Raw genomic sequence first — 25,345 nt, forward strand, 5'->3', positions numbered from 1 at the left:
TAAGTGCTAACTGAATGCTAAGCATTGTTCTCACGCATCAACTAAGGGCCCAAAGAAGTAGCTACTATTTTTATCCCCATTTTTCAAATAAAGAAATGGAAGCACAGTCTGGGGTCACACGGCTGGTAAGTGATAGATCAGGACTTATGCACTGAGACCATGCGACTTCCAAGGCCCCTTCCCTAGCCCTGGTCTCACTATGGACATTGGTCTTCAAACATGTCTGTTTTCTCTTTGGGAGAAGGGACTGTCTTTGTTTATTGCCACGTACCCCCATGGTGTTGAGAACACAGAAGACGTTACCGTATTTGATAACTGCTTATGAAGTCGACCTGGGGAGAGGTGTGAAGGAGCACCCACAATGGGGAGCTGGAGAGCGAATCGTTAGGAGGCGAAGAAAGGATTTCAGAGCAGCAGCAAGGCCAGGTGGAAACCAGGTGTTACCAGCATGCGAGGCCCTGGTTGGCCGGGCAGTGAGCCACCCTCTCTCCCAGAGGCTCTGGTGCAGGGCCAGAGCTGAGAAAGCAGAGTGGGAATAAGCACGGGGATACAGCTGGGGGGGCCGGGGGCGGGGCGGAGGGCAGGTGTAAGAGGGAGGCAGGGCCCAAGGCACAGCCTCTGCACTTTGCCCCCCGTTTAACAGAATGACAGCCTTGGAGCTGCCCCGATTTAAGAGGACAATCAGATAGCAAGTTACCAAATGTTGTCTTTAAAGGCCCACAGAAGTTGAAGAAAAAAAAGAAAGAAAAGAACAAGTGCTGGTGAGGATGTGGAGAAATTGGAACCCTTGTGCACTGCGCGTGGGAATGTAAAATAGAGCAGTTCCTCAAAAAATAAAACACAGAATTCCCATGTGCTCCAGCAATCCCATTTCTGGCATATACCCAAAGGAATTAAAATCAGGGATTTGAACAGATACGTGTATATCCATGTTCACAGCAACATTGTTCACAGTTGCCAAAAGGTAAAGCAACCCAAGGGCCCATTGAGAGACAGAGGAAGAGATAAACAAAACGTGGTCTATATGTACAGTGGGGCACATTCAGCCTTAAAAAGGAAGGAAATGCCAACACAGGCCACAACATGCATGAACCCTTAAAGACAGTACAATAAGTGAAATAAACCAGGAAACGACAAGTACTGCCTGAGTCCATTTATATGAGTATCGAGTGCAGCCAAATTCATAGAGACAGAAGGTAGAGCAGAGGTTGGCAGGGGCTGGGGGTTGGAGGAGTTACTGTGTAATGGACAAAGGGTTTCAGTCTGGGAAGGTGAAGAAGTTGCAGAGATGGATGGTGGTGATGGTTGCACAACAGTGTGAATGTACTTAATGCCACTGAACTGTGCATTTAAAAATGGTTAAAATCGTAAACTTTATGTTACGTATATTTTACCACAATAGAACAAAATAGGCATAAAGAAAAAGCTGAAGCAAGCTCTAAAGTATCCAACAAACCCCTGGGGTCACCTTGAATGAAGAGACCCTCATTGAAACAGTGACTATGGCCAGGACAAAAACATTAATTCCATGGAAATAGTGCTGATTTGAAAAGCCAGGCGTTGCTCTGTACTTTTGTACTCAACATTTCTGAGTATGGGAATCCCTTTGGAACATTAAAAAACAATCCTCAGTCCTCACACAATAACAGGATTTTTGGTACCCGTTAATTGTGAAACATACAAAAAAATAAAAAGGTACTATGAATCCAGAAATCATATTTTTAAATGAACTTAAGTGAACTATTGATGAGTACACCTCTACGTATATTTGGGAAAGAGTAGTACATGTATAAAGGAGACATTATTTATTCTATCTCCTGGTAATGCTTAATGCACAAAATGATTCTCTGATCCTTTAAAATAGCAGCTCAGGCCCCTAGGGACCCACCACCCACAGGGTGAGAACCACAGCTCTATCCTAACAAGAGACTAAAACTCAGCAGTAAACTTCCAAGATATAGAGCAAAACCATTAAGTCAAAAATGCTATGATGCACAAATGCAGCTCTTCTCAGAAAACTCAGCCACCTCAGCTCACCAAGAATCTCGGCTTAGAGCTGTGTGTTCCTCTTATTGTCAACATCAAGTGGGTTGTACACAGCGGAGAAACGAACAGAAGAGTGGAGAACACAGTCTGCCTGGTAACTCCCCTCACAGAGGTGGGCCCAAACCAGTCAGCCGTCAGGACAGTACAACCCCACTTTCACATTATAAATCACACAGCAGACACGAGCAAGGGGGCATTTCAGTCCTAGATTAATCTCCAGGAGAAGAGAATCCCCAGAAAGAGATGTTTGCCAATAAGAAGCCAAATTAAGGAGCTAGAGCAGGTGTAGAGAGAAGAATCCAAGGCAATGGTCCAATTCAGAGTATGCGTGGTGGAATGAATTGGGAGATTGGGGTTGACATGAGAATCTACAAGGGTGAGTCAAAAATTATCCGCACTCCAGCTCTTTTGGCCACAGTCTTATCAGAGCTTTCCATTCAAGGCTACTGTCTCCCCAGTCACTGCTGTGCAGGTGTGAATGTGTTACATCAGTTCATTTCTAACTGCGATGTGAACAAAAGGGATGCCCCACTTGTGATTTGCATGAAAAAAGGGCAGCGTGCAGTGATTTGTTTTTTGTGGTCTGAGGGTATACCCGGCGCCATTATTTACTGAAGACTTTGTGCACAGTATGGAGAAAGTGTTTTGTCATGAAGAAGTGTGTATGAATGGATAGAGAAGTTCAAGGAAGGTCGCACAAGTGTTAGCCATCAAGAAGGAGCTGGACTCCCGTCCATGTGAAGAGATGAAGATAGCAGTGCATTTGTGGCTCGCAGCTCAGCCTAAACCATTTTTTAATGAGGGAATACAAAAGCGTGTTGACAGACGGACAAAGTGTATTGAAAAGCAAGGAGATTATGTCAAAACGATGTATTTGTCTTTTCTAAAAGTTAATTAAATTCTACAGCCAGAGTGTGTACAATTTTTGACTCACCCTCGTACTATGTAGCACAGGAAACTCTACTCAATGCTCTGCAGTGACCTAAATGAGAAGGAAATCTAAAAAAGAGGGGATATGTGTATATGTATAACTGATTCACTTTGCTGTACAGCAGAAACTAACACAACATTGTAAAGCAACTATACTCCAACAGATGAGATAGGGCTGGAAAACTAAGACCCTTTGAGAGCAGATAAAGACAGGGCCAATGTCAGCTTTTTTCTCAACTGGCCACATTTGTCTGCCCTCAGGTCTTACTACAACTTTCATGAAAGACTCTTCTGAACCATCAGATGCTATCCCTACCTTACAAGAAAGAGAAGGAAGAAGTACAGTGGAAAAACTAAGTCTATGCATATATGCTGGGTCAGGGAGATCTGGTTTGGAATTTCTGCTGTCACTTATGGGCTTGGTGACCTTGGATAGTTCACAGAACCAGTCCAAGCTTCCCAATCTCATAAAATTAAGACGGCAAGAATGGTCCTTGGAGAGGGTTGCTGTACAGTGTACTCTAGGTAAAGCCCACAACCCAGCATCTGGCATATAGTAAATCCTCAAACAGATGAGCAACTTATCTCCAGACTTCCATACTGTGTCCCAGAATACTCAGTCTGCTTCAACCAAATCCCAATGGACAAAAGACAAATCCAAGTCTCCCTACAAAAATCCTACATACAGAAGTTTATAGGTGAATGCCCCTCCCGAAGAAACAATCAGATTCCCAGAAGTTACCCGTGATCAAAGTTTGCCAGAAAAAAAAAGCTACCTTAAAAATATTTAAATGGTAAATGCTATCCAGGCAGTATTTTAAGTAGTTATATTTTAGGCAGATTTGATAGCCTTGCTATTTACAAGAAACAGTGAAGATGCATTTTAAAGGCCATTAAAACCTTCCATGGTGATCTCAGATGGCAAAGGAAACACCAAAAGGACACTGGCCAGTTATCAAAGATAGACAAGAAAGAGGAAGACTCATACATTAGATTAGTCCCCAGTGGGCTAGCTAGAGAGAGTGCTCAGATGGTTTGCCTGCTGAAGAATAGTGGAACCATCTATCTCTGTGTATATCATTCGAATCAAGTCCCCAGGCATGTTCCCTTATTGGTAAGAAATGATCCTATTCCCAGAGTATAACATTTCTAAAGCCCTCTTCCAGGACCCATCTTAGAGAAGAGAATTCTGAGTGGGAACGGCAGGGTGGAGACACCAGAGCTCCTGTGGAGCATTCAGCCAGGGGACCAGGGCATGCCCTTTGGGACCTGTGGCACAATTGACCCCTTAAATCCCAGCAGAGATATGTTTCTTAACCGGGGTGACTTTGCCCTCAAGGGGACATTTAGTAATGTCTGCAGACATTTTTGGCTGTCATACCAGAGACACTGATGACACTGGCATCTAGTGAATAGAGGCCAGGGAAGCTGCTAAACATCCTACAATGCACAGGACAGGTCCCATGACAATTACCCAGCCCAAAATGTCCATAGAGCTAAGGCTGAGCAAGCCTGCATGAGAGGAAGAAAGAAAAGAAGGACCATCATGGACAAACTGTGTCATGGCTGTCATTAAGAGATGCTGTGTAGTCTGTTTTGTGGATGTCACTTACATACTTTGTCCCAAGTGCACATCTGGGACAATATTCTTAAATTAATTCAGCTGTTCTGAACCTGGTTGAGAAAGCTTTAAAAATATTTGCCTTCTGTGCATTTAAAAACAATTATCTCACAACCCCCTTCTAGCCCCTTAGGGGAAGTAAGAAAGCAATTATTCACATTAAAACCAAGGTCTTATCTCTGACCAAAATAAACTCACATTATCCATGTAACATTAGTCCTACTGGGTTATTTCTCAGGAATGTTTAATATGGTATGCACTAGTGGGGGCATGTCATAGCGGCAGACAGACACCCATACACCCACACAAACACACGCAGACCCTCGGGCACTCTCAGCACCCCACCTGGCCCTCCCCTGCCGTCAGCTATTTAGGCAAGATGCTGGTGTGTATACCTGGTACCCCAATGAACTTTTCCAGCAATACTAGGAAATTGTAGCTGAACCCACAGGGTTGAGAATAGCACCCAGTTTCCAAAACAAGGGCTTTTATCTTTTTGAAATAATAATTATTTTGTTAACCCCATTGCTCTTGGGGACTAGCTCAAAGACACCCTGTGAGAAACAGAAGTCTGCTGCTAAGAGTGTTCTTCAAAATCTTTCCTTGACTCATGTCAGGCACATGGTAGAGGCTTCTAGGAGTCCTTGGCTTTCACCACCAGCCCCTTCCTGCCATCCAAAGGGATTGATTAGCCTACTAATTGAACACCATTACCATACTGAGATTGTCACACCCTGTTGTAAGCATTTGGCGGGTTCTAAAGTCCCCATGTAACAGGGAAGATCCAAATCTGACTACATGTTGGATCTGTTTCCTTTCCTTTAACCTTTGCTTCCCATTGCTTTTGTTCACTAAAAGGATACTGTCTATACATAATGGCCTGCCTCAGGGAACCCTGTCCCTCTGCCTGAATGTTAAACCAAAGTGCCTTTGTTCAGAGAAACATCCAGGCCCTGTACATTTGTGGATGGCTGCAAGAAAGAAGAAATTAACACATCTCCTCTCACCGAGGCTGGCCATTCCAGGGGATATTTGCAAAACTTGTGGCCTTTTTACTGTACTTCCTCAACTCCTCCCACTCTCTGTGCTATAAAAGAAACTGGCATCCAGACCCCATAAGGTGGTTTTTTTAGAGACACTAGTCTGCCATCTTCTCCGTATTCCTTGCCTCAACACCTTGTCTCCGATTTATTGGCCTGTCGTGTGGTGGGCAGAGCTGAGCTTGGACTTGGTAACACCCAAGTTATCACAGCACCAATAAGCCTAGGGTAATGTGAGTAGGGTGGGCTTGGACTCGGTAACACCCAAGTTAACACAGCACCCTTAAGCCTAGGGTAACATGTTATTATTTGTCAGCTACACCCAGGCGGCTTTGGTTCCAAAGGCAAATACACATTTCTGCTGTATCCTTGGGAGAGAGGCCAAAGAAGAAAAAAAGTTTCCCTTGGTTTTAGAGGCAATACCAGAAAGCCTACTGATTAGCCGGATAAAAAAAGGCAGCTGCTTCCTACCAGAGGACAAAGTCTAGCTCAGAGCAAGAAAATGGGATCCAGTCCAAAATCTGACCAGGTTTCCTATAGTATGCTATCAGGCAATAGTTAGCCCAACCTAGCAAAATAGCCAGCCCACAGCAGGGGAGGGAGAGGCTGCCCACCTTCAAAATCTTCTTTGGAACCCAAGGTCAGCCCTGCTCAATCCCAAGTAATTATCCTTCCTTGCTAACTGCCCAGATGTTCTGCTGGAAACCTAGGAGGAATTATTTTTACTTTATGTTATATAAATACTTATAAATAATCCCAAGTCCAGGCTCACTCACTCAATTCACTGTGTGATTTTCTTTTTTTTTTTTTTTTATACATGTATCCCCATATCCCCTCCCTCCCACAACTCCTTCCCACCCTCCCTGTCCTGGTGCTATGTGATTTTAGGCCAGTCACTTAACAAATCACGGGCTCCATTTTTGTTGGATGCGATGTGAGTTTCACTGGAGATGCATTTCCCCAAAGAGCGATCCACAGGCACATGTGTCTAAATCCCAAGGATGCTTGTCACCCTAGAGTGGGGCCAACAGGTAGTCCCAGGGAATCTGCACATGATATGGCTAGTACTCAGCAATTTTCCCATCTCCTCTGCTTCCTGAAGATAAAACAATGCATTCCAGGCCCTCTTAGCAGTTGGGCAGTGCAGTGTGACTTGTTTAGGCCAGTGGGCTATACTGGAGGCCAAAGCTCTGAAAAGCCCTGTCATGCCCTTCCCCTAAATAACCCCTAACGTCTGAAGGATTGCCCAGGCAGCAGCAGACCTGGCGGGGGTAACAGTAAGCTGGTAGTGTTTGTAACCATCATATAAGTTAGCCTCCTCTCACTGAGTCAAGGATCCCAAAGCCTCCCACGTGACGTAAGAGGGAGAGAGGGCAGCGTCACTGTGAGTGGTCTGTGTGGCTGGCAGTTGACTGACACTGTGGCAGATGCTGTCATTTGCTTACCCCAACTTCTCCTCTGCTACCAGAATTTTAACTTTGTTCATCACGGGTAAGAGATGAAACATGATTCCTCTGTGCCTGGGGGGTTCTGAAAAGTTAGCAGACATCAGAATCACCTGGAAAGCCTGGCAGACACAGATTGCTCGGCCCCAGCTTCTCTAAGAATTTCCATTTCTAACAAGTTCCCAGAGGATGCTGCTGCAGCTGGTCCAGGGACCACATGTTGAGAACCCCTGGTCTAAATCCATTCACCCCCTTCTCCTTTGTCAGTGACTCACTTTCCTAACTTCCCTGAAGGTAGGAATGGTCATGTGACCCAGTTCTGGTCAATAAGACAGAAGAGGAAGTCTGCAGGGTAACTTCTGGGGAAGATTTTGCTCCAATAAAAGGAGTCCTTTTTGTCTTACCTTAAATGTGGTTGAGTGATCAGAGGAAGACAAATACTGTACAGTATCACTTACATGTGGAATCTAAAAAATACAACAAACTCGTGAATATAACAAAAAAGAAACAGACTCAGATACAGAGAACAAATTCGTAGTTACCAGTGGGAAGAGGGATGGGGCAGGGGAAATACAGGGGTGGGGGATTAAGATCATTTTATCATGTAAAAAATAAATAAGCTACAAGGATATATTGTACAATACAGGGGACATAACCAATATTTTATTATACCTATAAATGGAGTATAACCTTTAAAAAATGTGAATCACTATATTGTACACCTGCAACTTATATAGTACGGTATATCAACTACACCTCAATATAAATACATACATACATACATACATATTAAATAAATAAATAAATAAAAACACGCTGTTGGGTCCTGAGGCAGCCATCTTGCAAACCATGCGGTGACAAGCCTGAGGATGCAAAGCTAACGTGCCGAGGAGAGCAGAGCAGAAGGAAAACAAGCCTGGGTGTACGAGTGTGATATTGTGATTGAGAATAAGAAATATGTATTTGGTCTTGGTCTTTCATGGCACAGAGCTCCTAAAACCCTTGGTATTTCCTGTGAGGAGAGCCATAAAGGTTCTTTTGTTATGTTAATGAGGTCGCTCTGGGGTCACCTAAGGGTAGGGGTTGGTTACCAGGGAAACCAACCAGGAATAGAGGGCTGGAACTTTCAGTCGCACCCCTACCCCACCTCCAACCCCCAGTTTCCAGGGAGGGGAGAGGGGCTAGAACTTGACTCTACCACCCGTGGCCAACGATTGAATCAAGCAGGCCTATGTGATGAAACCTCCATAAAAACTCAAAAAGGAGGAGGTTCAGAGAGCTTTCAGGTTGGTGAAACAGAACACTCCACATGCCACCATGCCAGGCCCCACATTCCCATTGTTCTGGACCTCGCCCTGTGTATCTCTTCATCTCAATTTTGATTCATATCCTTAAATATCCCGTGTGATAAACCAGTCATCTAGTGAGTAAGCTGGTTCCTGAGTTCCATGAGCCACTTTAACAAATTAATTTAGCCCAAGGAAGGAAGGTGTTGTGGGAACCTCTGATTTATAGTCATTCATCAGAAAGCACAGGTAACAAGCTGCACTTGCAACTGGCATCTAAAATGGAAGGCAGGCTTGTGGGACTGAGTCCTTAACCTGTGGGATCTGATGCTAATTCCAGGTAGATAGTGTCAGAATTGAGTTGAATTATAGGACACCGAGCTGGTGGCATGGGAAAGAATCCACCCATTGGAACTAGCACCAGAATCCTTAACTTGTCATTGGGAAAAGGATGCACAAACCTGAAACAACCTTCCCCAGGCTTCTTGCTATGGGAGATAAGTAAGTGTCGAACTCTGAATCCACTGTAAATCAGTGCTGGGGTCAATGTCCGTTTTCATATTCCACGTAGAAGGACTCCAGCTAAAGTAATGCTCCAGACCTCTACCCCAGCTGCTCAGCCAGACAGTGACTTACCCAGTGGACTCAGCAGAAGGGATTGAGCTCCCTCAGCTCAGCCCCTTTCTTCCCTTGTTTGAAACCTTCTGCCTCAGAGAGCTGCACTCTGTTTTGCGCTCTACGATCAGGTCAGTGGAGCAGACCCTGCCCTCACTGAGGAGGCCTGTGCTACCAACGACCAAGATGATATGGGAGGCAGATTTTCTAAAACGGCCAAAGAAGATGCCCCACCTTAATCCCCAGAACCTGTGATATGATGAGCGATCACTCCCATGACTCTGTTATGTTGTAGGGCACAGTTCACGTTAAGATAGTGAGATTATCCACCTGGGCATGATCTAATCACATGAGCCCTTAAAAGTATAGTGCTTTCTCCAGCTGACGGGAAAGCACAGAGGGGAAGTCATAGAGTTAGAAGAAGGACTCCATGCTGGCTTTGAAGATGGAGCGGCCCTGTGCCAAGGAATGTATGCAGCATCATGGAAGGTGAGAATGGCCCCAACCTGACAACCAGAAGGGAAACTGGACTCTCAGTCCTACAACCCAGGGAACTATTCTTTGCCAAGATCTGAATGAGTGTGGAAGCAGATTCTTCCCCATATCTAGAGCCCATCCTGGTCTATACCTTAATTTTACCCTTTGATATCCTGATCACAGAACTGTGGCCAAACCTGCCCAGACATTTTACCTACACAACTATGACATAATAAATGAGCATTGCTTTAAGTGTCTACACTTTTACTAATTTGTTACACAGCAATAGAAAACTAATACAGCAGGGAAATCCTTCTAATTCAGGGTGAAGATGGTTAGTAAGTCCTTCTGGCATCAAAGCTAAAGCTACATTCTCTGATGAGCTTATCAGCAATAAAACTGACTTTTTAATCTCCATCTGACTCCTGTGTCTATTTCTCACTTAGTTCTTAACTCCAGAGGGGAAAAAGAGTTTTCATTTATTCACTCCATAAAAACCCCAGTAGTCGGGTATTCAGGAATGCTTTTGGCATTTCTACATAATACAATAAGTCTCCACAATTCTTTAAAATGAGACTCAGACCTGGAATGGGATAGAAGAAACCAAATCATGTCACCTCAGAATATAGGCACCTAGATTTTATATTTTATCTTTACTCCACTAAAAATCCTCTCTTCCCAAGAGCTGAGAGAAAACACAAGAGATGAAGGGAAAGGCTTAATCATTGAGCAGGTGAAAAAAAATAATCCTTCCTCATCGGAACTAAAAATTCACAACCCCACACTTTGTTGGTTTGTACAATTTTCAGTTCTCAAATAATCACCTAAGAGTAACTGGCCTTTTAGCTGCAGTTTAAATGAAAAGCAACGAGCAAAGAGCTGTAGTTTAAATGAAAAGCAAAGATTTTCTACCAAAACTGCATGCAGCAAGCAAACTACTGCAGAATCAGTTGTTTACAGTTTCAGGAAGTGTACTCATATTCCTCCTGGAACTCAGACACCCCTTCCACAGCCCCCTCCAACATTTTGCAAATGCATACATCGTGTTCTGCCAATTTGGTAATATACCGCCGCTCCCTACTAAAAGATTCCTAGTCTTTGATGGCATTTCAAGGAACTGAGAGGGCCATCAGCATAAAAATGAAACGTGAGATTGAGAAGGCTCTGTCCCAGAGTCCTGTAAACTATCCATCTGAGAGGCAGCTTTAAGGGGAAAGAGGACAGTCCTCTCTACTTGCAGCCCAAAATTCACTAGGGGAACGAAGTCCCCAAATTCGGTAGCAGATGTCAAAATGATTTGCAACCTCTTCCCGCATTTAGAATACAGTAACCAAATTTTATTTTTGCTAAAGGGGGATTTCAAAAGCTTGTAGTCCAATCTTTTCTTTCTACAAATAAACTATCTAGAGACTCTATATAAAAATAAAAAGACCAGATCAGTCATTTCTCCATTTGACTCCTGTTCTCCTGAATGTTCAATCCGCCAGATTCATTTTTCTCTAACTCGGAAGCCATGAGGCCATGGCTAAAAGGGTACCTCTGAGGAGTTCAAAACAGCTCCTGGAGATGAGGTTGCCATGTCTGGTTTAGGGAGATCTGAGCATCAGAGAAGCACAGAAGCTGAGCACTGATGGTTTCCATGGTGACCATGGAGCCCAGGTGCATGCTCTAATGAGGCTGGCTGGCCAGCAAGCATTTCAGGGCAAAGGTTGTGGGACGTTCCAGGAAAATCCCCATGCCACCCAGCTACTCATGAAATTCGACTGGGTGGCTAGCCTGCCAAAAAGTGCTTCTTTCAGGAGACAGACACACAGCAGCACTGAACTCTGTGTCTGGCCCTGTGCCAAGATCTTTTCCATACATTATTTCATTTAATCCATCACCAAGACCTTACAAAGTAAATACAAATTCCATCCCATTTTGGCAATGAGTAAACTGAGGCAGCTCACCGAAGATCACTGAGCTTACAGATGTTGGCTCTAAGCCAGCTCTAGTGCATTATTCCTCCACTCAACCCTACCAGAATTTCTGAAACTGCTCAAGGGGAGAGCTCCCTTGTTCTTCTAAAGAGAAGTTTATGTCCTGATTTCTTGTCTCAGAGGAGAAAACAAGTGCAGCCTTAGAGCTTACCACTGATCTATCTTTGCCCTTCATTGCCAGATTCTGAAAAAGACCTCAAATTGTCATTTTTAAATATGAAGTCATCATAAGAAATAATTCCCTGAAGAAGGTTTGAAAGACTTGAGAATTAGGTCAAAAATGAGAAAGAGAGAAGAAATGACCTTACACCTAAGCAAAACAAGTGTTCTGTTACATCATATGAATGGGTGTGAGCTAAAGGGCGTTGGGAACCCCAGTCCAATCACATCTACTCCATGTCTGTCACTGATGCCAGGAATGCCATCTCTAGTAAATAAATTCCTTGAGTTGAGATTTTTGTCCCTTGTTTAAAGGTGAGTATTCTCAAGAGGAAAAACTCATTAAGGCAATATCAATCATCAACACCTTAGTATGAATTAGTATGTTAGTGTCCTATCGCTGAGGGAGCACTCAGCAGTGGGAGAAGAGAGAGGGAGGGGCCACGAGGAGACAGATACAAAGCACAAAGCAATGTCTGGAAAATGCAGAAAATTCTAGAAGCTGTCTTAGAAACCAGGATCAGCCTGAAAACGCTGTGCCTGGAAATAAAACAGAGTGAAGAAGCTCCGATAACAAAATGGACGCAGTTATAATTCTCTACTTTATTGCCAACACACCAAGGAACCATCCTCCATCTTTAATAAGAAACTGCATATGCCTCACCTCTTCAGAAAATCTGTGTTGGCAAATCAATACTTAACCTTCTTGTTGTGATTCCAGGAAGACCAAAAAGAGACGAGAGTTTAGGCACAGTACCTGTGACTACCATGGGCCAAAATAAAAAATACAACCATAACATTAAACTATTCCATTAAAAGTGATCATGGTACAATAACACCCTGGCAATTCCTTCTGGCTCCTGTCTGGCTAAAGCCAATTGGATCACAGAGGTTAGGGTTTACACAGATGCAGTACTCACTCGAAAGACCTTCTCCACTCTTGCAATGCTTTTCCCGAAGATGGTTCCCAGTTGGTCTCCAATTCCAGCCAATAAGAAACCAAAGAGTGGAATTCCAAAGATGGCGTATAAAATACAAAAGATTTTGCCTCCTTCAGTGCTTGGAGCAATATTCCCATACCCTGGCGAGAAATATTAAAAAGAGAGAGGGAGAGTGGTGAGGTGACAGAGAAATTAGAGCACTGAACCAAAGAATCCAGACTTCTCAAAGGGTTTCTCCATCCCACTCACCCCCCCACCCCTGCCAACTTCATGAGTTTTGGGAGCAGAACTTCATTTCAAAGCCCCTATAAAATTCAGAACACTGTTTCATTGCTTCTCTTCCTTCTCTCCCTGTAAATAGTTTCCAAAGGATCCAGGTTTCCAGGATCTTACTGTATTTCGTTAGATGACATTTTAGGAAATGTATGATCACCCAGAATTGCATTTCTGATGGAAAATGGTACCCCCCATTTCAGAAACATCAAACATCTAGAATGTGTCTGGTTTAGGGACACTGAACACCTGAGAAAGGTTCACCATTGGCTTTTTTAGATTTCAAAAGAGCTTCTCCCTTACAGCCTCATCCCATGGCCACGCCCCCCACCCCCGACAGACTGTGGTTGTCTCCAGCATTTGCCTTCTTAGAGTGATGGGTGCTCCACGTGAAAGAGGATGTGTGGTCTAGTACAAATCCAGAAAGGACGCATGGATCATACCGCCCCACTCTGGGAAGCCTGAAAACAGTAAAGAGTAGAGGAGGGAAGACTTTGTGCTCTTTCTCACACTGACAGTGATGTTTAGCTCTGCCCCGATCTCTTTTTCTCTTTCCTGGGAACTCCACATCTTCTGAATCCTGCCTCTCCTTCCACCTACTTCTTGCACCAAGGATTATTAGGTGCTAAATAAATGTTTGTTGGTGGAATGGATGTTTAAATACAAAAGAATCCTTTTACAGCCAGGCTCTATTCATATGTTATGTCAAATAGTGCTTTTTAAAAGACCACCATCTGCATTCTCAAGAATTCTGCAATTATGTAAGTAACTTGTGTCTTGTAAGTATTTGGCTTTCTTTGTATGACGGGACTGAAGAAAGTAGTGCTGGAAGAAAAAGTCTTATAGCATTAGCACAAATTATACAGAGATGAGACTCTAAATTACGTGTTACTCACTTTCATGCCAATGAGTGCTGCAATATTATGTTAACTAGTGTCTAGATAGTCACCTAACTATTCTCCCATATAGGGCAACTCATGTGGAGACTATTTCTAAATCCATGCAAGAGGTGAGTTACTGGGCTCATGGGTTATTGACATTTGCGGGATGCAACACAGTAAAGATAATGTTGATGGCTAGGCCATCATTCATCCTCCTATGGGCCTGGAGAACTCACTGCTGCTTTCTGCCTTTGGGTGATGAGTCACCTGGTTATTTTCCTTTTCAATTTTCCAGTCAGAATCATTCAAACCTCTTATCACAAATCATCTAAATTATAGCTTCTATTTCTTAAATGACTGTTCAGACAAGCCTTTCAAAGCTTGCATTTCTTTTACTCACCATGATTTTTATTTAATTGTGCAAAACAAAACAAAACAAAACAAAAAGCCTCTCAGAACTTTTTTCAGGTGTTTTCAGGAACTTGGACAAAATCATTCTGTAATCATTTCCCTCTAGAATAACCTGATGTCCACTAACATAGCCCTATTAAAAAAGGAATAAACATGCCTATACGGCTCCGCTTTATGCAAGATTATGGTGACTCCTGGAAATACTCTGGTAATTTGTGGAAACATTTATGACTCTTGCTTGACTGTCTCATAATTGCCTGATTACTATCCATGGAATATAGGTTTTCTTTTAGTCTGAATGTCTCAGAAAGAAGCACCCTGCAGACACAGGCAGACTCTGAACCTGCTGAACAGGCATCGTATTTGCCCTAACAAGTGCTGCACCGCCTTCGTCCAGCTTTTAGAGAGGCTCTGCCCTACCACGTGGGTAAGGACTGTACTCAGGGGACATTCCAGTGTCATCTAAGAGCGTGAGAGAAAAGTGGGAAGATGAGGCTTCAATCCAATACCACCTCCTTCTACCTGGCTGGTGTTAGACTCACTTAACGTCTCCAACCCTAGTGTTGCAGAGGTTCAAGGAATATGTGGGGAAAATCAGTCAACTGCAAAGTACTATACCAATGCAAAGTAGTAGTAGCAGTATTACAATCATCTCCTTATTTGTTCGGTGTTTCGCAGATGACACTAAAATAAAATTAGAGCAAAGTTTTTGGGCACTAGTGAAGTAATATTCAAATAAGTATTTAAATAAGGCCATCACTTCACATCGGACATAAAGTAACTGCCGTTCTTGAGTAATTCTGTAGTGTGTGTGTGTGTGTGTGTGTGTGTGTGTGTGTGTGTGTGTCCCCTGCTTCTGATGAACTATATGGAGAGACTGTTCTCCGGTTTGACCCTCAACCCTGTTACTCTGAGAAAATTCCAGAAGTTACATTTTAGAGCTTTGCTCCAAGGCAACAGGAGGGCCATATTCCTGGATTTTTGCCTCTTTTGGTACTGGGCCTGCTAGAATTCCCTGCCCATCCTTCCAGAAGGCTTGATACTGTAGTAAGGTAAAACGGTGGCTCTAGAACGCGAGACTGCAGGGATTCCTGTTCTGATTCTTCCACTTACTAACTCAGATCTTGGGCAATTTACCTTTCTGCCTCGCTTTCCTCGTCTGAATGACAGGGGTACTAAGAACCCCTACCTTACAGCTTAAAGAGTTAGATGTGAAGCGTGAGTAACTCGTGGAGATGAAATACAGGAGAAACATAAGGCCAAGAGTAAGCCTTCAGTAAGGATCCACAATTATCATCTGGCCCCCCGTTTTCTGTGGGAAGGAATCCCTTCTAAGCGATGTGTCTCCAGGAAAACTTCCTATTTTCCCTCTGGAAACTCCTGTATTGTCCCACAGCACCAGGACAAAGGACAAAATGCCTGTGCCCCAGGCTGGACTGACTCAATGGCTTGGGTGGGCCCACAGGAGGATTTGGGGTGTGGGTATCTTGGGGGCAGCAAAGCCTGGGACGTGAGAGGCAGCTGGTCAGGCAGAACTAGCCCAGGACATTAGCACTGGATTTCATAAAGCAGAAGTCCCAGGAGCTCCTCCACCAACTGGCTTCTGGTGACTTTTGGCAAGAGACGACCAGCCCAGTGAGAACACTCTGTCGTGAACGAGAAGGACCATGGCAGTGATTAGGTCTGGTCATCCCTGGCTAGAAAACAGCCCAAGTTCTTTCCGAAAAGAAAGCTGGTGTTTAAAGAGGACTTAAGCCTGAGTAGTGCACACGGAACGCTTGCATTTGTTGTTTACGTGCTAAAGTCAAATCTTGGCCAAACCACGTGCTGTTCAGCTCTGGTATTTGGTTGAGGGTATATGTTCTCAAAACAGACTGTCTGTGCATTTACAGGTGTGTGGCCTGTGCAGTCATATGCGACCCCACACTTAGAAGGGCCCCATGCTTAATTTAATGCTCTGCTGTTGCCCTTTTTTTTTTAGGAAGAGCTTTTTTTTTTTAATTAATTAATTAATTAATTTTTATTGGCTGCGTTTGGTCTTCATTGCAGTGCGCAGGCTTCTTATTGCGGTGGCTTCTCTGTTGCAGGGCACGGGCTCTAGGCGCACGGGCTTCAATTGTGGTGCTTGGGCTTAGTTGCTCCATGCCATGTGGGATCTTCCTGAACCAGGGCTCGAACCCATGTCCCCTGCATTGGGAGGCAGATTCTTAAGCACTGCGCCACCAGAGAAGCCCTGCTGTTGCCATTTTGACATTCTTAATCTTTTTTTTAACAAGAGACTGAATTTTCAGTTTGCACAGCACCTCATGCCTTATGTAGCGGGTCCAGGTGGATAAAGCTAGGCTCCAAGGCTTACCAACCTTGAGATGCTGAACAGGTTACTTAACATTTCTGGGTCTCGGTCTTCTCATTAGTAAAATGAGGCAAATAACAGTACCACCTCATGCAGTTAATGTGAAACTAAGTGAGATAATGCATGTAGAGCACAGTTCCTGGCATCTAGTAAGCACCCAATAAGTTACAGCCACAATGACTGCTATTTCCAAAACCATGAGCTAAACATCCAATCCAAGTTCTGGTCAAGCAGGAATAGCTGCCTTGGTACCCTGGCAGGTACAATTCTGAACTGAGGCTACCAGGCAAGGAGCACAGCTGCTGACTAACTTCTGGGACCTGATGAGGGACATTCTAGGATGTGGGTAGAGTTAAGTGACTTAATCCAAAAATGCCTCAAATGGGGACTTCCCTGGTAGTTCAGCAGCTAAGACTCCGTGCTTCCACTGCAGGCGGCATCCCTGGCCAGGGAAATAAGATCCTGCACGTCACGTGGCACAGCTAAACCAAAAAGATGCCTCAAAGATGAAATCTAATTGCATTCCATAGCTGTTGGTTCTGAGAACTCAATCATTTTCTGCCCTTCCACAAGTGATGGTTTGCGGGAAAGAATCTGCAAATAGGAGTATCATTCCTCCAGCTTAGAAAAGCTAATTGCTGGAGACCCACCAGCAGAGTCAACAATTGAGGCAGGTGCGGCTTTCTCACATCAGAATTAGTTACTGAGAAAGGGGACAGGGTGCAGAGTGACCTCCACAAAGACAGAGTCTAATCTTCTTCTGGTGTGGCTCCTGGTTTGGAAAAGAGCCTGAATGTTCTCCTTTTTGCCATATACTTGTAGATCTTTCTGCATATCTCAGCACAAGAAAATCTTGTTAAAAAAAAAGTGTTTCGATATCTTCAGATAAAAGAGACCTCTGATATTGAGTAGTACCACTGCTTTTCAGGAAAAGACTATTATTCCTAAGATCTCTCTATACACATTCTAAATAATGAGCACATTTTTTTCTGTCTGAACCTCATGTGGCTCAGGAGAGCCTTTCTGGAAAGCAATTTGGCAAGCCTTTAAAAGGTCCACGCCCTTTGACATAGCAATCCCTGGGGAATCTTTCCAAGGAAACAACCAGAGATGAAGATCACCGTTCATGAACTAAGATTTTCATCGTGATGTTACGCTATCACGAAAGTAAAAACCTCTTAAGCCTCCAACAACATGTGATTACAGTGTTGATAGCAGATCCAACGGAACCCATCAAAGATTATGTTTTTCAAAGAACCTTAGTAATACGGGGAAATGTTTACAGAATTATGTCGCACATTATGTGAGCTCAAGCAAGCACGCTAATGTCTGTGTATTTCACAAATAATGAAAAAGGAAGGAACAGGAAGCTACTACAAAACACCTTCCTTCAGATTTTGGGAAAGGTCCCTGTCCTTTGCCTAGATATGACACAGTGCCCTGCCTCTCACTATAGAGGCAACAGCATCTCAGGTTGCCAGAACACCAGCATATGAACCTAGGGGCTCATCCAATAGGAAGTTCTGTGTAAGACTTTAAATCAAGAGCAAGTAGCCCAAAGAGGGTGAGAGATGGCAGCTGCAGTGGCCAGCAGGGTCAGGCACTGTCTGTGAGGTCAGAGGATACTTACTAGCCCTCTGTCATCTCTGAGTCATAAGTGTGCATTGGTTAGGATTTTTCAGTCATAGGTGAGATAAAACCCAATGCACACTCGCTTAAACAAAATAAGAAATGTACAGACCCCAGTAAACAGCAGGATATTTAACGTTTATTTCTTAATTCTTCATGGGTAGCTTCATCCCAAGCTCAAAGGATGCAAGCTGGACCCCACTTAGCACTCCTCTTTCATTACTCTGCTTCTTTACTGTTAGCAGAAAAACCTATGGAGGGAAGAAAATGAATGGCAGGGTCCTAGTCTTATCTTTTTCCCGATTTACCTCCAGTAAGAAAGAGAAGTCACTTCCTCCAAAGCTCAAGCAAAAGCCCGGGAATCAACTTGCTTATTGGTCTAATCCAGATCTCACGTCCGTCTCTGAACTCAGGACTGTGGCCATGCACATGCAAGGCACTGAATTTCTTTTTTTTTTTATGGTTCTAATTTAATTTTAATTCACATTTTTTAATTTAAGTATAGTTGATTTATAATGTTAACACTTTCCGCTGTTCAGCAAAGTGATTCAGTTATACACATATACACATTCTTTTTTTCATATTCTTTTCCATTATGGTTTACCGTAGGCTAGTGAATATAGCTCCCTATGCTATACAGAAGGACCTTGTTTCTTATCCATTCTATATATAATAGCTTGTATCTACTAACCCCAAATTCCCAATCCATCCCTGCCCCACCCCCTCTCCCTTGGCAACCACAAGTTTGTTCTCTAAGTCTGTGAGTCTGTTTCTGTTTCGTAGATAGGTTCATTTGTGTCGTGTATTAGATTCCACATATAAGTGACATCATATATGGTATTTGTCTTTCTGACTTACTTCACTTAGTCTGATAACCTCTAGGTCCATCCATGTTGCTGCAAATGGCATTATTTTGTTCTTTTTTATGGCTGAGTAGTATTCTATTATATATATGTACTACATCTTCCTCATTCATTCACCTGTCGATGGACATCTAGATTGTTTCCATGTCTTGGCTATTGTAAATAGAAGGCACTGTAATTCTTAGTCTAGACAAGGTGGTTCTTCCCCTATGGTCTGGGCGCCAACTGTGGGGAAGGGGACCATAGGGGAAACGGTTATTAGGACAAGAGTGAATAAGTGAATGGGTGCCAAGCAGCAGAAAGTGAGTCATTTGCACAAACTCAAAGATTCCAGTGTAGGCACATTAAGAAGGGCAGAAGATGTTATATATCAAATGCTCCTCATTAGGTGGATGGAACCACTATTCCTCAGTTACATAACGTCATGTGGGTCAATGAACCCATACGTTCAATAAACCAAGCCCTCAGGATCCTAACAAGTTAACATGATAAATCAGTGCACATCCCAGTGCAGCTATAGTGTTTTTTGGTACATCATACAGGCCACTAATGTAGCCATTCTATAAAAATACGAATATTAGAATTTTCTTTTTTCTTTAATGTACACTAATGTCTCATGGGTCCAATACTAGATACTGGAGTACACTTTCCAAAATGTACTTCTTGAAGTGGCCTAAACTTTCTCAATTTTAATTATTTTACTATAAATCCCCCTGAAACACATGACACATTTCCCCAACTTAATAACCAGACCATGGAACACAATCTAACCTGACATTGGTCTCCTCTGATCTACTACAGCGATGCCCTCAGGGGATGCTGAGGTGTATAGCACTTTTTGCCATTACACCAAATGATGCCATGTCATCCTGCGTCCTTTGTTGGATGCTGTGGGATTGAGGAGGAATATGACCTAATCTGGTCTGGAGTGTCTGAAAGGCTTCTAGGCCCCAGACTCACTAGTGTAATGCACACCTCTTCTACTTGTAATAGTTGACCTTCATGTATTTGCAGATTTGCAAGTGTGAACCTAGTACATCATATAATTAGATTAAGAGGCTTTCTAAAATGGAATGACAATTCTCTCTCATTCTAGTTTTCTTACTGCACATAACTTTCTTGATTGCACCAATGTAAAAATAACTCAGGTCCTAAAGATGAGATCTATAACCATAAACAAAAACCCGTGCCTCTAAAACAACCCTTAGCTTCTGAAATTTGTGACAATAGGAAGTCAATCATCAAAGATGCATCCCCCAAAAAAGGCATACTCTACAACAGCAAAAAGTAAGGGAGAGGGAAAAAACTCCCCAGAAGGCATAGCTGGGCCTCATAAAGCTATGAGATTTGAAAGATTTGAGCTATGAGAGAAATTTCCTCCCAAACAGTGTAAACAAATGTTAACGAAAGGATTCTCCCGCTTCAAGGGCAGAAGAGTCTCCCACTGTCTGTCCATCATTGCTATGAACCAGTGACTGTTGTGTGTCTCCCATTCTTCTGAATGAGAATTTTCACTGTAGTGTGACTTCACTACTAAATGAGGGCAGATAACTCTCAAACTCATTTCCATCAGAGTTGGGAATGGGATGCAATCTACAGAGTCCATCACATATGTAAGGATTACCAAAAGAAGCTGAGACTGCACAGCAGTAATATGGAAAAAAAACAAAGAGAAGAAGTACAGAGAAAAATGAGAGGGTCCATAGGTGGCAAATCTCAGGAAGTGTCAGCAAAAATCCAACTATGAAAGTGAGGATCTCACCTTGAACTTCACAAAAGATATCCCTATATGTACCAAGTATGGAATACAGGGTGAAGAGGGAGAGCAGCAGAAGCCCCCCTAAATTTGATCTAGTCCAGAAAAACAGAAGAGGCAGAGCTATACAGAGAATAACACAGAGGAGCCATATTTGAAGGAAGCACTCTGTCTCTTTGGCAGCAGAAAAGAGGAGAGTCTTGGCATGTGCTACCAGAAAGGCTACCTGCTTCTCCCTGCTCTCCTCTCCCCAGCCCCAAGGAAATGTTCAATAGAGAGCTGGTCCAGGAACATCCAGTTTGTTTGGCATCAAGTATGTGAAAAAGGAACTGGCCCAGCATAAATATAAAGCTTCCATTTTTAAAAAATGTGAGAGAACAGCAAAACTTACCAACGAATGAAAGACACTCAGCAGAAAAATGTTGCCCCAACCAGACAAAAATTGTAAACCACTATGAAGTAATCACCTCTGAGAATCATCACAGAAAAACCACAAAGATGCAGAAAATCAGGGAGGAAATGATGAGATGACAAGTGCAGGTGAAATGTGAGCTGAGCTAATAGAATTCAGGGGAAAAATAGGAAAGAAAAAAGTCCCCTAATGATCACAAAAATGAAAATAAAATTGGAAGAAGCACCTGGCAAAGTAAGCACTGTTTAAAAAAAAACAGAAAAAAGAGAAGAGAGGATAATATCAACAAGTTGAATACCAAATTTTAAAGATAAAAAGTAGAGGGAAAACACTAGACATAGAAGACAAGCAAAGAAGTGATGATAGATGTATAATTGGAATCCGCAAAGAACAGAACCAAAACCATAGAGCAGAGAAAATGTTTAAAAATAACAATCAAGAAAACTTTCCTGAAATAAAAGGGACAAAACCTGGTAGTGTTATCAGATGAAAGATAAAGAAATAATCTTTTGAGTAGCTGAGCAAAAAGATAAAGTCACTTATAAAAGGGAAAAAAAATGAGCTGGCATCAGGTTTCTCCATAGCAACATAAACATCAGGAGAAAGTGGAGTAACACCAACAAGATCCTTAAAAAAGAACATGTGAGTCAAGGATTTCATTTCCAGCCAAACTGCCCTTCAAATGTAAGGCTAACATTTGAACAAAACAAGAACCCAGGGAATATTGCTCCCAGGAGCCACTCTTAAGGCAACTACTTGAAGATGAGATTCAGCCAAGCAAGTGATAATGGCAAAAACCATGGCAAACCCATGATGAAAACCAGGGCTAGAGATGAACACTGACAATATTTAATTGTAGAACTATGACTAAAACAAATGGGAGTACCCAGATAGCAGAACAGAATGTGAAATATATACCCTGACGTTACAGGATGATACGAGTAATAATTGTCAGAAGAAGAGGAAAAGAAGTTGAGATGCTGAGTAAGTTCCCTGACTGCATTATACATAATAGCTGAGAGCCAAGAGTTATTATTTAAAGTAGGCAAATCATCTAATAGAAACCTAAGTATATTTAATAATGAATAAGTAAACATTAAAAGGATGGTGTCAACAAAAATTGCATGGTGGAGAAAGAGATGTCATCACCCACAACAGGGAACTAAGAGATACTGTTTAAAGATTATAATTATAAAGTTAACCCCTATGACAAATCATTTAACCCCCACAACAAAAATACAAAACTCCCCAAGTATCAGAAAAAAGACACACACAAATACAATAAGACAAAAATTGGTGCAGGAAGGAAGTAGTCATAGCTCACTTTATGATCAGTTGTGAAGAGCATTTACCTAGCAAAATAATGCAATTATTCGCATTCACTTTTGATCTAATTAAACTATATTGGGAAGGAAGGAGGACATGAAGAGAGCCCTTCTACAGTGGGGCAGGGAGGAAGAAAGAGAACTAATTCCTCATCTTCCACAATGGGAAGTTCAGAAATAATCTTTAAAATAAAATTCAGGAAGTGCAATACAAATGTGATATTTAAAGACATGGAGATGAATATCAAAATAAGCAAAAGAGATGAAAGGAGTTGCCCAAGGGGAAGTGAAAAAAGGGGAGAGGGGCAGAGACTGCTTTTTACATAACAAACTTTGTAGAACAGTTTGCTTGTTTCATGTATAACTTCAATAAAAAGTACACTTTTTTTAAACAAATCTGAGCTCAACTGAGCAATCGGAGTTCAACTGACCAATTCAGAGGTTCATTTTTCACTCTAATCTTTCCATGAGGTCCTTTCAAATGAAAGATTCCCTAGTCTTTCATTCTGAAAAAATGAAATTCTTCATTCTGCTCTGCCTTTTATTGAAAGCCACCATACAAGTACCGCATTAAGTTGACAGGGTTTCATAAGCCTCCTTTGAACCTCCAGCTGCCATGTATTCTTTGAGGACAGAATGTTGATTTTAGCGCCATTTTACTCAAGAGGGCTTGCAGAGGAAAAGATACTTGAAAACACATTGATACCTATGGTGGTGATGACAGTTCCAGCAAAGAAAAAGGCACTTCCAAGGTCCCAGTGACTGCTGTTGTTGGAAGAGTTTCCTATTGGGCTTACTCCTGCGTTGTCAGCATCGAGAGCGTGCTGCAAGGAAAGTGAGAAAACACGAGATTCAGTTTAAAAGTTTACCAAAAAATGATTTCCTTGCTCAAGAACCGTCAATGATCTATGGAGGACTGGTTAAGTGAATGAGGGTATAATCATAAGATGAAATACTGTTGTTAAAGAGAAAGGCACAGGCCCAAATGGCACCACTTGTGCTAAAGCCCATGGTACCAAACCTGCACTTAATATCTGACTTTACTGCAGTTTCAACCTTCCCCAGGAATGGGATCTTTTTTAATATTTATTCTTTTCTTTTAGTGAAGGATAGTTGATTTACCATATTGTGTTAGTTTCAGGTGTACAGCAAAGTGATTCAATTATTTTTTTCAGATTATATTCCATTCTAGGTTCTTACAAGATACTGAATATAGTCCCCTGTGCTATACAGTAAACCCTTGTGCTCATCTATTTTAGGTAGAGTAGCTTGTATCTGTATACTCCGAATTTGTCCCTCCCTCATTCTCTCTTCCCTTTGGTAACTATAAGTTTGTTTTCTATGTCTGTGAGTCTATTTCTGTCTTGTATATAGATTCATTTGTATTACCTTTATTTTAAATTTTTTTTTAATTTTATTATTATTATTATTATTATTATTTGGCTGCATTGGGTCTTTGTTGCTGCACACAGGTTTTCTCTAGCAGGGGTACTCTTCTTCATCATGGTGAGCCGGCTTCCCATTGCAGTGGTTTCTCTTGTTTCAGAGCACAGGCTCTAGGTGAGCAGGCTTCAGTAGTTGTGGCATGTGGGCTCCGTAGTGGTGGCTCGCAGCCTCTAGAGCACATGCTCAGTAGTTGTGGCACATGGGCTTAGCTGTTCTGCGCCATGTGGGATCTTCCCAGACCAGGGATGGAACCCATGTCCCCCACATGGGCATTTTTAACCACCATGCCACCAGGGAAGACACTGTGTTATCTTTAGATCCCACATATAAATGATATCATGTAAGTAACTTCAGTAAATATAGTATTTTCTAGGTCTATCCAGAAATGTAATCTTAATGAACCAATCTGAAATTTCCTAGTCAGCACCAGTGAGGTAATCTGTCTCATGGACCTGCTCCATCCCCCAGAAGAAGAAAGAGTGTGCATGATAAAACCCCTGCTATTCCTTCTCCCCAAAAGAAGAAGTCCTGACCTAAAAAATAATCCTTCCTTTTCTTTATATAAAAGCTCCATTGCCCCACTCTCTTCCTATAAAACCCTCCCATTTTGTACAACCCCTGAAAGCATCCCTCTAGCTGCTAGAAAGGACGCTACCCAACTCATAAATCATTGGATAAAACCAATTGGATCTTCAAATCTACTCGGTTGAATTTTGTTTTTTTTAACACTATACACCCACTTATTAAAATTAGAAAATTAGTTTTAAATGGGGGCAAAATCTAGACATATAGTATGTTGCCATTTATATGAAATTTGCAGGCATAGGATTTGCCCAATCCTGGCACAGGTTATACAGAACGTATACATCTTGTTGTGCCTATACATAGAAAGATGTCTAAGAGGATTGACACCCAAAGTTGTCACTCCTGGAAGGCAGGACTTCCATTCCTTTTCACTCTTCTCTTCTCCATTTCATTAGAATATTTTACATTGAGCTTGTTTCAGGAGTTAAGAGCTTGGGCTCCTGGGTCAGGCTGTCATGGCTCTGCTCGTTCTTCACCTCAGACCCTTGGGCAAGGTATTTTCACCTCTCTAAACCCAAATTTCCTCATTTGCAAACTGGGGATAATAGTACCTTCTCCCACAGAGTTGTTGTGAGGATGAAGTGAGATGCCTCATGCAATACGCCGAGTCCGATGCCCAGCACTAGGTCAGGGTTTAGCAAATAGTTGCCAACTGTGTGACTGTTATTTCACTGTCCCCCAACACACACACACACACACACACACACACACACACACACAACCTCCTTTTAAAAATAAATGACAATGGCTCCTCTCTGGGTACTGGATTTGGAATTCCATACACCTTAAAATTCCCGATGACTTGGCCAAACTGAAGCTCCAACCGCATCTCACACTATACTGTAAAAGCCTCCAGCCCTGGGCAGGACACT

The 25,345-nt window shown here is 42.5% G+C and overlaps 1 protein-coding gene across 2 annotated transcripts in view; it reads right to left on the minus strand.

The window, feature by feature from the left end:
• The window catches only part of KCNK10 (potassium two pore domain channel subfamily K member 10), an 89,538-nt gene that overhangs the window by 26,003 nt on the left and 38,190 nt on the right, over positions 1 to 25,345 (minus strand). For both annotated transcript variants that reach the window (XM_057731950.1, XM_057731951.1), the window contains exons 3-4: positions 23,149 to 23,266; positions 12,519 to 12,679 (exon numbers count right to left, since the gene is read on the minus strand). In XM_057731950.1, coding sequence (XP_057587933.1) covers positions 12,519 to 12,679; positions 23,149 to 23,266 — 279 coding nt within the window. The remainder of the gene's footprint in view (positions 1 to 12,518; positions 12,680 to 23,148; positions 23,267 to 25,345) is intronic.

The sequence above is a fragment of the Hippopotamus amphibius genome, chromosome 4 (genome assembly GCF_030028045.1).
Source record: "Hippopotamus amphibius kiboko isolate mHipAmp2 chromosome 4, mHipAmp2.hap2, whole genome shotgun sequence".
NCBI classification, from domain to species: Eukaryota; Metazoa; Chordata; class Mammalia; order Artiodactyla; family Hippopotamidae; genus Hippopotamus; species Hippopotamus amphibius.